This window comes from Mixophyes fleayi, chromosome 3 (assembly GCF_038048845.1).
Source record: "Mixophyes fleayi isolate aMixFle1 chromosome 3, aMixFle1.hap1, whole genome shotgun sequence".
Taxonomy (NCBI): Eukaryota; Metazoa; Chordata; class Amphibia; order Anura; family Limnodynastidae; genus Mixophyes; species Mixophyes fleayi.
Window position 1 is genome coordinate 104,416,368 of NC_134404.1, and position 16,287 is coordinate 104,432,654.

At 40.0% G+C, this 16,287-nt stretch overlaps 1 protein-coding gene across 1 annotated transcript in view; it reads right to left on the reverse strand.

Annotated features, from left to right (window-relative positions):
• LOC142143167 (transient receptor potential cation channel subfamily V member 6-like) overlaps positions 1-15,362 on the reverse strand; it is a 52,175-nt gene extending 36,813 nt beyond the window's left edge. The window contains exons 1-5 of the mRNA XM_075200877.1: positions 15,259-15,362; positions 11,447-11,538; positions 7,707-7,829; positions 6,116-6,256; positions 1,204-1,302 (exon numbers count right to left, since the gene is read on the reverse strand). Of these exons, the coding sequence (XP_075056978.1) occupies positions 1,204-1,302; positions 6,116-6,256; positions 7,707-7,829; positions 11,447-11,538; positions 15,259-15,362 (559 nt within the window). The remainder of the gene's footprint in view (positions 1-1,203; positions 1,303-6,115; positions 6,257-7,706; positions 7,830-11,446; positions 11,539-15,258) is intronic.
• Positions 15,363-16,287: the final 925 nt, after the last annotated feature.

Here is a 16,287-nt window from a genome sequence, read left to right on the forward strand (position 1 = left end):
TTCATTTTTAAATGCATGAGGCTAATCATTCTGTATAGACTCCTCATAGTGCTTAGTGAGCCCCTCCCCGAGGGGTCTGTAAAGAAAGATTAGTAAAAAATAATAGCATGAGACTAATAACTGTCTCCGGCAGCCCCACAATACAGTCAGCGCTCAGAGAGGTAGTGTATTCACTTCCTGACTGAGCAGAAAGCAACACACAGCGGAACTGTAGGATGGAACTGCTACAGAACTACTAAAGGTAAGCATAAATGGGCTGGCAATGAGACCTATGGTGGAAGGGTGATGCAATGAAACATGTGGTGGAGGGGGGCTACAATAAAACTTATGCTGGAGGGGTTGCTGCAATGAAACCTATGGTGAAGGGGGGCTGCAATGATACCTATGGTGGAGGGGGGGCTGCAATGATACCTATGGTGGAGGGGGGCTGCAATGATACCTATGGTGGAGGGGGGGCTGCAATGATACCTATGGTGGAGGGGGGGCTGCAATGAAACCTATGGTGGAGGGGGAGCTGAAATGAAACCTATGGTGTGGGAGGGGCTGCAATGAAACCTATGGTGGAGGAGAGGGCTGCAATGAAACCTCTGCTGGAGGAGGGGGCTGCAATGAGACATATATATGGTAAGAAAGAGGCTGCAATGAGACCTCTTGGGGGGGGGGGGGTGGACTGCAATAAGACCTCTGGGGGATAAGGGAGTGCTGCAATAAGACCTATGGGGGACGAAGGGTAAAAATTGTCACCAGCTTTAGGGAGGGGGCTGCAATGGGAGAGACGTAGAGACGGGCTGTAATGAGAGAGACGTGGAGGAGGCTGCAATGGGAACGATATGAGAGTAACATTGTTTTTCTTTCTTGTGAATGATGAAACTATGCCCTTAATTTTAGACAATAGGGCCCCCCTTCGTCCTAAGTGCCCCAGGCCCTTCAAAGCCTTAATCCAGCTCTGCTCTGTGTATTGCAGTACAAACATACCCATCTTGGCAGTTCACATATATGGCCACAGGGCTTATAATATTGTGTTGAACATACTGTAATTTCATTCTGTAAATATGACCCCACTTCTCACAAATATGTGGTATCTGTATCTTCTTGATATTTTGTTTCTTTTCCCAAACTCATTGTCCACAATTAATAGAGTAATTAAATAGAGTTAGTGTAAAGATAAAGTATTTTATAATGCATTTATTATCTAATCTTTACCTTGATTATCCTGAGAATCCAAAGGTGCTCCATTTTCAACTAGCAACCGAAGTATCTCCTCATTACCCACACAAGCAGCAAATGAAATGACATATTCTCCTAAAGTGAGAGAAAAAAGTGCTTATTTAAGTAAACATATGAAATTATTTACCTATGTTACAGTAGTAAATGTATATTTTAGAAATAATTAAATATACTGATAACAATACATATAAATTGTATTTACTGAATTTAAAGCAGCATTCCCGTAAAGAATGAGGTAAGTTTTTACCATAAATCACTGTGATAGGTTATAAGTTAAATCTTGGTAGCTACCATTTTTCCCTGGCTTGTTTCTTAAGGCTACTATTAATGATTTATAATTCTGCAAAGTGTCATGGCAACCACAGTCACATGGCACATGATGTAGTGAGCAGAATTGTTCCTCTGAGCTCTGTTTGTTCTGTGTAGTGTAAAATAGAAAGCCATAAGTCTGTGTGTGACACACAGTCATGCTTTGCATCCTCCAGAAACTTTTGGAAAGGAGATAATAATTTTTAGGAGGACATGAAAAAAATCAGATACATGCTTAAATGGGGCTTAACTTGCTATATGAATAATATAAAAACTTCTATATGGGTATGTTGCTTTAAGTGTCTAGATTCCGTGGTATATTTTAATAATCTTTCACAATGGTAGTTTTTATACTATTTTACTAAATCATTTATTTCCACCATAGAACTGCTGCATAATTCTAGTCACTTTAGATATCTTAGTAAAGGAAAATATTATTGATTGCACTAATTTATCTTTCTTTCCATATGTTCTCAGCAAATAGGTTCTGACCACTTCTTTCACATCACTCATTTTAAACATGAAGGGCCTGATTCATTAAGAAAAGCAAAGCAAAAAAAGAGTACTTTTGCTCCTGTACAAACCATGTTACAATGCAAGAGGTGCAAATTAGTTTATTATATTGTATGTAAGAAAATTACTGACTGCTTTTTCATGTAGCACACAAATACTTGATAGATTTATTTTTACACGGAAAATTGATCTAGAACATGCTCTACCCCAACTATAAATCTGTCCGCACATTTTAAATTTACCTCTCCTCCAATGCAATATGGTTTTGCCAAGGAGCATGCTTATACCCTTCCCCCTTATGCACATAAAGGAAGGAAAGGTTATCTCACAATTCACAATGGCAGAAAAGGAAAGCAACTTTGATCCATTTATAGTCACGTGATCATGATGATAGTGCAAATCATTGCACAATGGAAAAAAAATCCTCAGTCAGTCTCCATGTAATGAAATAACTGCCCCTATTATAAATATTAAAAGTATAGAATGTTAGTATAAGCTGGCAAATGTATAATAAGCCAACCGTGCTGTGCTAGGCATCTCTATAGACACTTTTCCTCTTCTTAAAATATTCACCCACCACCCCATTTTTGAATGATGGGGTCTCTCCAACTTAATCCCACACAGCAGCTGTGCTCAATATTTTCTTTTTTTGTAGGAATTGTTACATTACATAAGTATGATGTACTAGGGGGTAATACAAGCATACAGAATTAGACATTCCAATCACATTAAGTGGCACATTTGAGAAGTATATTGCAGTCTCTAATTATATATGTTCTGGATTATATATATAATTATATAACATGTTATAACAGCTATATTCCCCTAGCAGTTTTATTCACATTCTCAGATTCATTGTGGACAAAAGGAGTAACTCATTACCTAACAGTTATAGAGATCCTTCATCCAGCTCTCTTTGTACTGTAGAATATGAACAATTTAATTTCCATTATAGAAACACAATAATATGTAGTTCTGATCCTTTCAGTTGTGAAAGATATTCCCTCAGCTAAGGTTGTCTGCAGCATCTGTAGTTCATTGTACTATGTTTAATTGGTGGCAAGTCACAAAATGATTGACTGAAATATCACAAAGTAATCATATATGTAGGTACTTGCTATGCACTTGCTGTACTTCTGCTGGGCTTTTGGAGCTGTATCCTGAGTTTAATTCTAATAAAAAATTTGGAAATAGGATTATAAAGAGATCATGCAAAAATAGTGATTTTGTGTTTCTCTTGAACACAGATATTCCCTACTGACCAATCCTGTACTCCTGGGAGCAGCAACAGCAGTAATTAATTTCCCCCTTACACTCTCTGTCTGACTGTGGTTTGACCAGGGCCAAGATATTTAGCAACTCTTTTGTATCATTTTTTCAGCTTCATGGGCATCAACAAATAATTTTAGATCAGTGTGATGAGAGTGGGTTGCTGAGCACATTCAATAAAGGTTAAGCTCACTTGAGACCTGTCTGGTTAGAATGCCAGTAACACTTCCCCTTGTAATTCTTTTTTTTATTGAATACATTTTTGATTGATTTTTTTTAGCAATAACAATCATTTGGAGAAGGGATAAAAGAGGGTGATACAGAAAGAATGTAAAGGGAAGGGGCGATGAGGAAGTAGGAAAGGGAGGCTGTTCAAACAGGTTTTTGCTCAATCAGAACAATGAAAAATACAACATACTCAATTACTGAATGTATAGAGAATACAGAAAGATAACTAATCAAATATTTTTTGTGAAATTCAGCTAATTCAACTTATTTCTATCTAAGACATACTGAAGAGATATCCTTCGCAGAAAGTGGCATAGAAGGGGAGTAGTAGGAAAAGAGTAGCTCTGGTGTAGGAATGGTTGGGTAGAGAGCAAAAATAAGAAGGGGGAAAGAAAGGGGATGCTATACTTTGAGAATTCATCAGTAAGGTATAGATTGTATGACCAGGTGCCAGAAAAGGTGTGTTATGCAGTATAAGCTGTGTTCTATACTATTATTTTTTTTATTATTATTATTATTATTATTATATAATTATGGTAGATTTGTAAGGTGCCACAGTGCTCCGCAGCGCCGTACAGTAGGGAAAACAGTACATACTGCGGCAAAGAGGCCTATTTGCCACACTTTTCCTTCTTAGAGACAGGTGAGGTCCTGGGAAGTCTGCAAGGGAAAGCTGCATATAGAGTTAATTTCCACACAGTCTTTCCCATCTCACACAAACACGCAGGTGTACCATATGCGTGTTATTGATTTATTGTCTGTGATTGGTTTGCAGTGTTTGGGTGTGGGTTAAAGGACTGTGTTGTTCATTTTATGTGTGTGACTGATGCTGGGAGAGCTGGCCAGTCAGTAGAGAGCTGGACTGTGTTTATCTTAGCATTAGGGTCACCAGGAGGTGTAAACAATGTCGCATCCTGACTAAGAATTGCTCTTTATTGTGATGCAAACAATAAAGCACCGTTTGATTTGAAGCTGTCTGTGTCTGATGTCTGCGGGGTGTCAGTGCCAGAAGTACTACAAGTGGTGTCAGAAGTGCTACAAGAAGGACGAGTTTGTTACAATACATAAAAAAAGGGACATACAAGGCAGACAAAATAAACGCAGACATGAAAACAAAGGGTATGGAGGACCCTGCTCATTAGAGAGCTTACATTCTAAGTGGAAGAGGGCACAGCTGATGCAAGAGGAGCAAATGTGGTTCAGAGTGGAGATTGTAACAGTATTGAGGGTGCATTAGTGTGAATAGTGTTATCGGGGATAAGGTCACCTCTATAAGAAAAATGTGTTTTAAAAGAGCGTCTAAAGATTTGAAGGGTGTGGGAAAGTCTGACTGAGCGTGGTAGGGAATTCAATAAGTGGGAAACAGCACGGCAGAAGTCTTGTAGGCGAGAGTGAGAGGTGGTTACCAGAGACGAGACAAAGCGCAGGTCAGAGGTAGATCTAAGGGGGATTTTGATATGAGATTTGAGATGTATGCAGGGGTAGTGTTGTTGAGGACATTGTAGTTGATTCATTATTGTTGTCATATGGTGATATATGTTATGTATATTTAATTATTTTTTTTTTTACCACAAATGAGCAGTAACCACCCAGAGGCTTCTTCTCTACCTGCTTTACACACTCCCTTACATGTCTTCATCTCTTCTGGCTCTCCAGCATGCCCTTTTCTCTGCTGCCACTTCCCCATACTTCTTTCTCCCTCATAACTCTTCCCCATGCATGATCCCCCCATCACTACTCTTACATGCCATAAGTGCTTGCAGTTGCATATCCCTTCATCAACCTCTCACATCTCCCCATGCACCTCATACCAATTTTTTTTTAGATATGTATCTAGTGATAATAACCACCTTATTCTCAATTAGGGGAATATTTATTAACCACTGAATAGGTTAAAATACCAGGGATAGGACGATTATGCAGTATATATCCAGCTCCAACATTGGAAGCTTGACCCCTAAAGCTAACACCATCTGAAGACGACAAGAGCTGTTCTATCCTATGGGGAGAGCATTGCAGTCGAGGAGTCTTCGGATCCCTCACTAGCAAACTTTGTGCTCCTCCTCATTGCAAATTCTGTACAGGCCATTGGAACCTGTAAGTAAAGTGATTGTTATTTTACTATAAACTATTCACCAGGACAGGCTCCTACTGGAGCCGCTGTCTCGGCTGAGCAGTGTTAATAAATAGGCATATCAATGCAAAAAGAAATGATAACTAACCTGTGAAAATACAATGGCTCATAAAGACCCCTTAGGGATCCTGCGGTAGTAGGTGCTAAGTAGAAAAAAGTATTCAATGGTAAATGGTTTAACAAGCTAAACATCCTTTTTCCTGCATTAAATATAATAATTATTTCAACTTCCACCGCACCACATTTCAATAAATTCAGATATCCAATATATCTTATCCATAACACTGTGGTTTATTACTTCAATTATAAATTCATACTGGCCAACCAACAAGCACCTTTTGCTAGAATGTACAGTAACAATGCTCACGTTATTGTTCTCTCTATCACATAAAGAATGCATGAGCTGTTCCAGAACGTCACCTATATTTACTATACCATAATAATATTGTCCTTTTTTTCTTGGCGCAAAAAATGTCCCCACGGCTCGAGCATTGTACATGTCTGCCTTCCTGTCGATCAACTCTTTCACCATCTCAGTATTCTGGTTCACAATCGCGATATGTAAAGCCGTCTCTCCTGGGTATGAAAAAATAAGAATTATAAGTTTTACAGAATCCTTCCATGTGTCAGGTGATTTGTTAATAAGGTGGAATCACTATTACCCTATTCATTAGGTTCTAGTATGGTGGTGCCAGCAAATGATGGGGTGGAATTTAAGTTATAATAATTAGTTTTAACAACAAGGTAGCTGTAACAAGGTATTTATTGTCAACGATTCAATAATAGCTCACATGTCATTGTTATTTGCATGACAACAAAATGTTTTTCCTCATTGTATGATGCACTGCTAAAACAATGGTCATGCTATAGTAGATTGTCAGATTGCACAACAAACGCAATCTTATCTCATATTTAAAATTATTAATGGTGCAAAATCCATAAAATATAAATTCCTTTTATCAATGAAATGAATTACATTTTTAAGTTGAAAAAAAACTTGGGAAAACATTTACTTGGCACATATACTTAATATATATATTATTAATATACTTATAATATATAATATATATATTATTGATATAATATAGTTATACTTAATATATTATATTATGTCATATAATTTTGTTGTTCCAACTTCATATTCAATATAAAATTGTAGATTATTTATTATTTAAATGTTATGCACAAATCTGTAAATGGGTGTATTACTTTGATAAAGCCTGCAATTGCCACTGTTGCTAGTGTTTTATGCCAGTGAATAGCTTTTAGCCATAATTATAATATAATCTGATGATGCTGCAAAACTACATTCACACATAGCTTGCACATATATTTAACAATTATTTTATAATTTTTTTTTAGCTACACAATTTCTGTTTCTGGAGTTTAAATGATAGTGTGTATATACCACACAAAAAAACAACACATGGTCCATCAGGATCAGTATCATGTCCATAAATGTGGTCCTAAACTAACCGCTTTCAGTCTGTGTCCAACCTTAACAGGCTCTAGTGACAGTGGCAGGATTGTGGCATGTGTGTGTGTTCCTATTGTACCAGAGGGCCCAGAGATCAAATTGTTATGAGAAATAGTAGCTAGGTCTTTGGCTTTGCAGTAACTTTGCATCTTGCAGCCATGTGGCTCTATAGAGAACCTATTATATAACGAATTACCAATGTCCCGTTTGTGGTTGTTTTAATGGGCTCCAATGCCTTATAGCTTTGTGTCACATTTGTTCTATTAAACTTGATCTATTAAAATGTGTACATAAATATGATTTATATAATCATCCAAACATTTGCTGCAATCATTTACTTCTTTTCACTTATGGCAGTTTGGATGGTTTGGTACGTACGGCTGGACAGTATTTATGTTCTGCCGCTATCCTGTAAGTTTAATGGATATTGTTACGTGAGTAATCTCTAAAGGTTGATATATCTATGTTCTAATTTCCTCACAAACGTTTGACATATATGTTGGAAATTTTGCGTTTTATACAAATGTATGAGGTAATCATTTTCCATACCTTTATAAATGTCACATTCTATTGGTGTGTTGATTATAAAAGGAAAAATATCCAACAACAGACACAGAGCTTCTTTACTGTTGTACAGGGCTGCGATATGTAATACATTTTCCCCCATAGCACCTAGAGGAAAAAAGGAAGAATATGCCATAGTTTATGTACTTTCTCTTACAATATATTGTTAATGACTTGCTATTTTAATTTTAGCAAGACATTGCGTATGTTGTGATGATCTCTTGCCAGTTCACTATGTACAATGTATGATAATATATTTTAGAAACTAATGGGGTTATTCTTTGCTAAGCTCACTATTCCAAATAGGGAATGTTATGAGTAATGCACTGTAGGCATTCCATGGTGGCAGGTGTCGCAACACTCAGCTGGTTGCTTAGTGATGCCAACCAGCGTCTCCTGTGAGCCTTGCAGATTTATAGTTTTTATCCATTAGTGTTCTCAGCGCAAATGTTTCTTATTATGCTGATCATCAGCTCTCTCTCACTGGTTCCCTGGCATTTATAAGCCTCTTACTTTCTACCATCAGTGCTGGTGATGGTTTGTCAGAACCAGTGTGCTGAACCTGCCTTTCCTGTTGTGACCCAGACTGTCTATTTCACTCTGCTTCTTTCTCTTGCTGTGGACCTCAGTTTGGTGTTGAATTTACTTGTGCCTGTCCTGATCTCGGCCTGATTACTGGACTTTGCTATTAACCTCTGCCTACCCTGACCTCTGAGCGCCTACTGGACTTTGTTATTAACCTCTGCCTGCCATGACCTCTAAGCGCCTACTGGACTTTGTTATTAACCTCTGCCTGCCATGACCTTGGCCTCATTACCGGACTTTGTTATTAACCTCTGCCTATCCTGACCTTGTCTTGATTAATGGACTTTGCTATTCACCTCTACCTACCCTGACCTCTGATTGCCTACTGGACTTTGTTATTAACCTCTGCCCACCCTGACCTTGGGCTACTTACCAGACTTTTCTATTGATCACTGCCTGCCTTGACCTTAGCATGATTATTGGATAAATTATAACAAATGATTGTCACTCACTGGACCGTGAGTGCCTCTATGCTGGTGCGTGGCTCCCTAGCCTTCCTGCGAGCACCTATCTTGAACCGCGGCCGTCCGCCATCCTGATGGACTGCGCATGCGCAGCACCCAAGAACTCTTGTGACTGTTGCTTTTAATCTAATTGGTTAATCAGGCAACTCTCCCTATTTAAGGCACCTGTGCTCATTACCTCATTGCCTGATATTGAGTCTCATTCCCTGTGAGTCTCTGAAGGTGTCTCCTGTGTTCTACTAGTGTCTTCAGTTTCCTGCTGATTCCTGTTCTACTCATCGCTGGTCTCCATACCCGCTACTGTCTCCTGTGTACTACTAGTGTCTTCAGTTCCTGTGGATTCCATGTGCTACTCATCGCTGGTTTCCATACCTGCTACAGTCTCCTGTTTCCTGCCTGTGTCCTCAGCTGGACTCTGATTGGGGGATCTACTCACCTGTGGTTCCTACACTCGTCTCTGCCGTTCAGCGTCTCTGCAGTCCCTGCATCTTCCTGTGGACAAACTGTTCTACTGGATAGCGGTATGCCTATCTGTTATTGACTTTCTACGTTTTCTCTGCATATCCGCTAGGACAAGTTTTCACTCTCAGCAGCGGTATCCATACCCGCTATAGACTGTTATTGTTACGCTGTATATCTGTTTGGAATTAACCGTACTACTCAGTCGTTATATGCAGAATTGTGATTGACTATCCTTTATTGGCCTGCATATCTGTGCTGAGCAAGTCTCTACCAAGCAGCGCCACATACCGTTATAGACTTTGCTGGATACGCTGCATATCTATTGGGATCAAGTTCCTCTGTGCTCCCAGTGTCTGCATCCTATTATCCTTTGTATGCCTCCACTCATCGACACCTGTACACATCCTCACCTTAATAGGAGTCCTCACCTTAGTAGCAGTGGTACAACTTGCTGTACGCAGACCACTGACTTCCCCGCTACCTACCTGCACCTGGACAAGTCTTCTCACCATAAGCAGTGGTACAACTTGCTGTACGCAGACCACTGACTTCCCCGCTACCTACCTGCACCTGGACAAGTCTTCTCACCATAAGCAGTGGTACAACTTGCTGTACGCAGACCACTGACTTCCCCGCTACCTACCTGCACCTGGACAAGTCTTCTCACCATAGCAGTGGTAAAACTTGCTGTACGCAGACCACTGACTTCCCTACTACCTTCCCGCATCTGCTCACGTCCATCCTGATCTCCGTGTTCGAATCTGCCTTTCCACAATATCAGCTAGTCGCTGATTCACTGACCAAGATTGCTGCAAGTCACTGACTTTCCTATTCTTTATTGGCATTCTCTCTCCATCTGCTGTGATATATGTTCCGCTAGTCACCCTGCTACCAGAGGACCGTTGTGTTAACTTCACTACTCTGGTAAGCCCAGTCATCTGGTGAATTAATGGACAAGACTCCTAGTGCCCGTGACAATGGTAATAATAATAATACATAAATATAATAATTACTGGACCTTGCTCTTGCTGGCTGTCTCTCTTTCTGGCCTCTGCCTGTTTCTCGTATGCCACCACCTGCTTCCTACCTGTCTTGTCCAACTAACTTAGCAATATTTAGAGCTAATGAGTTTCTACTACCACAAAGTAAGGACCTGGGGGCAACTGAGTACTGTGGAAGTTCTTGGAAAGGAGGCTGCTATAGGTGGTGACATCGTGAAGAGGATCTAATTGTTTTATTATCTTGACTGATATTGCCATAATAGGTAAGTGAATGTAGGCCCTGGTGTATGGAAGTGGTGTCCAAGGTCTATGTGTATTTTCCGTCTCTCCACTCCATTGGCCAATTAAGCCACATTGACTGTTGATGTTTCTCCAAGGGGTCTCTACTTCCTTACTTGCTCTCTGTACCTTACTGTGTAGCAAACTACCAAGCAGTTGATGCCATCTTCAATGAGAAAAAAGCTTTCGCTGACCCAAACCCAGCACACATGGCCGGGCTTCTTATTATATATAGGTGGTCAAGCTCTGGAAGTTTCCTCTCAAGAGGGTAGCAGTACGTACCCCATATGGGTTATAAGGGTCTCTTATGACTGTGAAGGATTTTCCTCTCAACTTAAAGGAGTTAAAATCTGACCAGGCAAGGCCATTGTAAAGACCTGTAACCTGGTCCTTTAAATTGGGGCCATCTACTTGTCAGGCAGAGCTTGCCCCTGGAAATGGTAGTTATCCTACCTATATGTGTATTTCTGCAAACACTTCTCATATATGCAGGAAATCTGAAGCAGGCAGTTTACTTTTGCTGTGGTAGAACACTTGCGCTTATTATGTTGTAAACATATGATTTCACATGGTAAATCTTCACTAAAACAGTTAATTACTTAATTGATAGATAATTGATGCTAGTCTTATAGCAGATCAGTTAATCAACATGGTGCAGAAATCATTCATGTCCCTAAATCAATGGTAATAAATTACACATATATGTAGTGTAACTTATATATTCTGGACTGAGTGCTTTGTTTCCAGGCCAGTTATGCCATTTGCACAATTTTATTGTGCAAACCTTCTATTTCAGAACGTGTTTGAGAAATGTCTGTGAGTGTTAGAATAATTTATCAAGGAGGAAGCGTGTTTGGTAACTAAGCTTCGTGCCTGGCTGAGCAACTCATTGGCTTGTTTAATACCACACAGCTATCTCACGTTTCAATCATACCTTTCATAGATGGATTAACGTCTTGTTCAATTAGCCTTTGCAGAAGTTTGACTTTATTTTCTTTTGCTGCTTTGAAAAAAAGGCGTTCATTTCTATCAATAAAATAAATGAATTGCAAATTAAAAGAGGTCAGATATTGCACTTGTCAAACTGAACCCGTAGCCTTTATACAGTGGAAACAACAATTCTGTATGCTGGACCAATGTTAAAATAACTGCCAACGTACCTTCCAACAGTTCCACTTTTATGTGGCAGGCCACAGTAGGGAAGTAATATTGCACACATTGGGCATAGTTTGGGTGTGAAATCTAATTAGTCTCACTTTCCAATTGGACATTTGGGCAAATATGAGTATATCGCCTATAGATTCACTGAGTTTAGTAAAGAAAGCTGAATATTGATTCAGCCCACAAAACAGCAGTCTCCGTTTTGTGTATATAGCTGACAGGAACACTTTAATATGATTAAAAAAAATCATTACAGCATTAATCTCATTTTTCTATATGGTAAACAATTAGTCCACTGAGTTTACCCATTCATTTAAATTTTTCTGTCTATGAGGGCTTGTTTATAACTATCTGTTTTTATTGTGTCTTTAATGTAGTTGCTCTCTGCTGCCTCTTCTTGTAATGATTCTATTTTTTTTTTACGCCCCTTACCTATTTGTACATTGTTCTGTTTATATTTTGTTGATTGTATGGTGCTGCAGATTCTGTGGCACATTATAAATAAACTATGATCATAATAATGTTAATGATAATGACATTCCCCCTGTTGTTGATGTTGGGAAACCTTCCTCTGCAGCTTTGCATGGGAACCCACAGTTCTGGTAGTTGATGGGAAAGGTAGTGGATTTAAAATGTATTTTATGGGTGAACATATCCTCTTAACTTTATTTCTTCTGGCTTACATAGTTAACTAAACTATATTTTGCATTCAGAAAACCTGAGCACACATGGCATACTTTAAAGCTTTAGGTATAATAAACATTGACAATATCGAGTTCATTATTATTATTATCGTAGATTTGTTAGACGCCACAGTGCTCCGCAGCACCGTACAGTAGGGAAAACAGGACATACATAAAACAGGGACATACGAGGTACACAAAAAAAATTCAGACATGAAAACAAAGGGTCTGTAGGACCCTGCTCATTAGAGAGCTTATATTCTAAGCGGAAGACGGCACAGCTGAAACAAGAGGAGCAAATGTGGCTCAGAGTGGAGATTGGGACAGTTGTGAGGGTGCATTAGTGTGAATAGTGTTATCGAGGATAAGGATAAAAAAGAGATGGGTTTTCAAAGAGCATCTAAGGATTTGAAGTCTGTTATTATTCCCAGTCTCCTGAAAAAAGACCTCACTTCAATCTTACAGCCTGTGCCATCACTTACCTACACACTCTACTCTGTGCAAACTCTCATGCTTGTACTTCCCCAGACAGTCCATAACACGCCATAATCTTTTTCTACATTACAATTACTTGCTGACACAATAAAAAAACTACCTGTTGAAGTCAAGACATAGTAATTGTTATACTGCATTTAATGTTTATAGTTCCCTATCCTCATCTACAGATGTACCTGGCAGAATATGCCCTCTCCTCCATGCAAACACCTATTGATATCCATATGCAGAGTTCCACATTAACAGGCATCTATTGGCTGCACCAGTAGATACTGACAATGGCTTTCTTAATCATCAGCAAAATTCTGCTGATGATGAGGCTGTGACTGGTCACTAACACAGAAATACCAGGGCTGTGTTATCAGGTCTGCAGTCAGTGTCTGGTAAGTAAAGGCCCATTTTCCAAGCTAGTCACTGATTGCATACCTTCTCCATTTTATATAGAAGATAGGGAATAATAAAGCTTATCCACTATCTGCCCAATAACACCCACATTTCTGTGAATCTAAGCTCGCATGTAGACGGCCCATCTTGCCAAAAGCAGCACTATTGAGAGGTCTATGCTTGTATATTGTCAGAAGAACATTCTGTATCTGACAACTGTGTCTGCTCCCTTCCCAATTTTCTCATATAGTGACCATTAGTGAAGGAATATCTGCTAAATAATATATAGATGGAAGAGAAGATGGAAGCGTACGCTCCATTATATCTGTTCATTTACACTGATCTCTGTGCGTGATGGGTAACCCAGAGCCTACTCCTTCATTATATTGGATTGGGACAGTTCTTACAGGGTAACATAGTGGCAAATTAGACTTTGTATGCCAAACATTTGGTTGCAAAATTGCAGTCTTATGTGTGTACTTTGAGTAGCAAGGTACAATACAATAACTGAAAACACTGAACATTTTATGTCTGGCATACATCAGGCATACAAATCATCATAATCATCATCATCATCATCATTTATTTATATAGTGCCACTTATTCTGCAGCGCTGTACAGAGAACACACTCACATCAGTCCCTGCCCCATTGGAGCTTACAGTCTAAATTCCCTGACATACACACAGACAGAGAGACTAGGGTTAATTTGATAGCAGCTAAGTAACCTACTGGTATGTTTTTGGATTGTAAGAGGAAACCAGAGATCACGGAGGAAACCCACGCAAACACATGTGTATAGTTACACCTAAATATAATTGGACAGTACTAGTTATAAATGCCAAAAATGAATTATCTGATTCATACACACTATAATGTAATGAAGTGATATATATACAAGAGAGAATACTGTGTTGACAGTTCTATTAATATACACCGATCAGCCACAACATTAAAACCATTGATAAGTGAAGTGAAAAACATTGATTATCTTGTTACAATCACACCTATCAAGGGGTGGGATATATTAGGCAGCAGGTGAAGAGTCAGCTCTTGAAGTTGATATGTTGGAAGGAGGAAAAATGGATAAGCGTAAGGATCTGAGTGACTTTGGCAATGGCCAATTTGTGATGGCTAGAAGCTTTGGTCAGAGCATTTCCAAAATGGCAGGTCTTGTGGGGTGTTCCTGGTATGCAGTAGTTAGTTCTTACCAAAAGTGGTCCAAGAACGGAAAACCCGTGAACTGGCGACATTGATGCGCGTGGGGAGCAAAGGCTATCCCACCCAGTTCAATCCCACAGAAGTGCTACTGTAGCACAAATTGCTGAAAGCATTAATGTTGGCTATGATAGAAAGGTGTCAGGACACACAGTGCATTGCAGCTTGCTCCTTATGGGGCTGAGTAGCTGCAGACCGGTCAGAGTGCCCATGCTGACGCTGTCCACTGCCGAATGCGCCTACAATGGGCATGTGAGCACCACAACTGGACCATGGAGCAGTGGAAAAAGGTCCCTTGGTCTGATGAATCACATTTTCTTTTACATCAGGTGATTGCATCGTTAATCTGGGCAAGAGATGGCACCAAGATGCCCTATGGGAAGAAGGCAAGTCGGTGGAAGCGGTGTGATGCTCTGGGCAATGTTCTGCTGGGGATCCTTGGGTCCTGGCATTTACGTGGATATTACTTTGACATGTGCCACCTACCTAAACATTGTTGAGGGCTAAGTACACCCCTTTATGGCAATGGTATTCCCTGATGGCACTGGCCTCCTTCAGCAGGATAATACACCCTACCACACTGCAAAAAATGTTCAGGAATGGTTTGAGGAACATGACAAAGACTTCAAGGTGTTTACATGGCTTCCAAATTCCCCAGATCTCAATCCAGTCAAGCATCTGTGGGATGTGCAGGAAAAACAAGCCCAAGCCATGGAGAACCCACCTCGCAAGTTACAGGACTTAACGGATCTGCTGCTAACTTCTTGGTGCCAGATACCGCAGGACACCTTCAGAGACAACTTCACCTTCCACTGGAAATTTTCTTCAGTACTTTCTTTGGAAGTGTTTGGCACACCCCTGGGAACATGGCAATATCCCATGTAACTTTGCTACTCTTAAATGTTGGCATGATCACATGAGCTTATGAAGGTGCGCACACAGGGCCTGATTTATTAACAAACGCAAAATGGACATAATGTGTGTTTTTTATTAAACAATACTCTTGACTTTGCCCAAACCTTTAATCAGATGCAACTGATTGCGAACAAGCTTGGCATGTAGTTATTGTACATTGACTACGTGCATATGCCAATTCCCTTTCTGCTCCTGAAATCATAGGATGTATTAAGGGTCCGCTTGAAGAGGAATTGGATGCTTGTCACGGGCACTAGGAGTCTTTACCCAGGTATCACCAGATGATGGACTTACCAGAGCGGTATAGGTGGTAATATGATACTCTGGTAGCGGGGTGATCACGAAACAGGAGACAGCAGATGGTAAGAGAATGCTCGTGGAAAGTCTATGACTAGCAGCACTGGTAATATGTAGATAATTGACACGAGGAACTGGATGGACAAGGAAACGTGAGGGTAGTCAGTGGTCTGCGGATAGCAAGTTGTACCACTGCTATAGTGAGGAGGAATGTCCAGAAATAACGAGGAGGTGATGAGAGTCAGCGGTCTGCGTATAGCAAGTGGTACCGCTGTCTAGGTGAGGGAATGGAATCCAGGTGAAGGTATCCGGGAAGTCAGTGGTCTGCGTTAGCAAGTTGTACCACTGCTATGTGAAAGGATACTGGAAACGGGTGACTCGGGAAATAGGGAACAGTGGTCTGCCTCTAGCAAGTTGTACCACTGAATATATATGTGAGGAAGAGCACGGGGAGATAAATGCAATGCAGAGTATACACGGGCACCCTGAACTTGATCCCACGATGATATGCACAAATAGTAATAACTGAACAGCACTGCACAATAATACAAAGTCACAAGAGCTATCCAGGCAAAAGGTAACACAGTCAAATGATGGTAATAGTCTCAGCGGATAGGAAACTC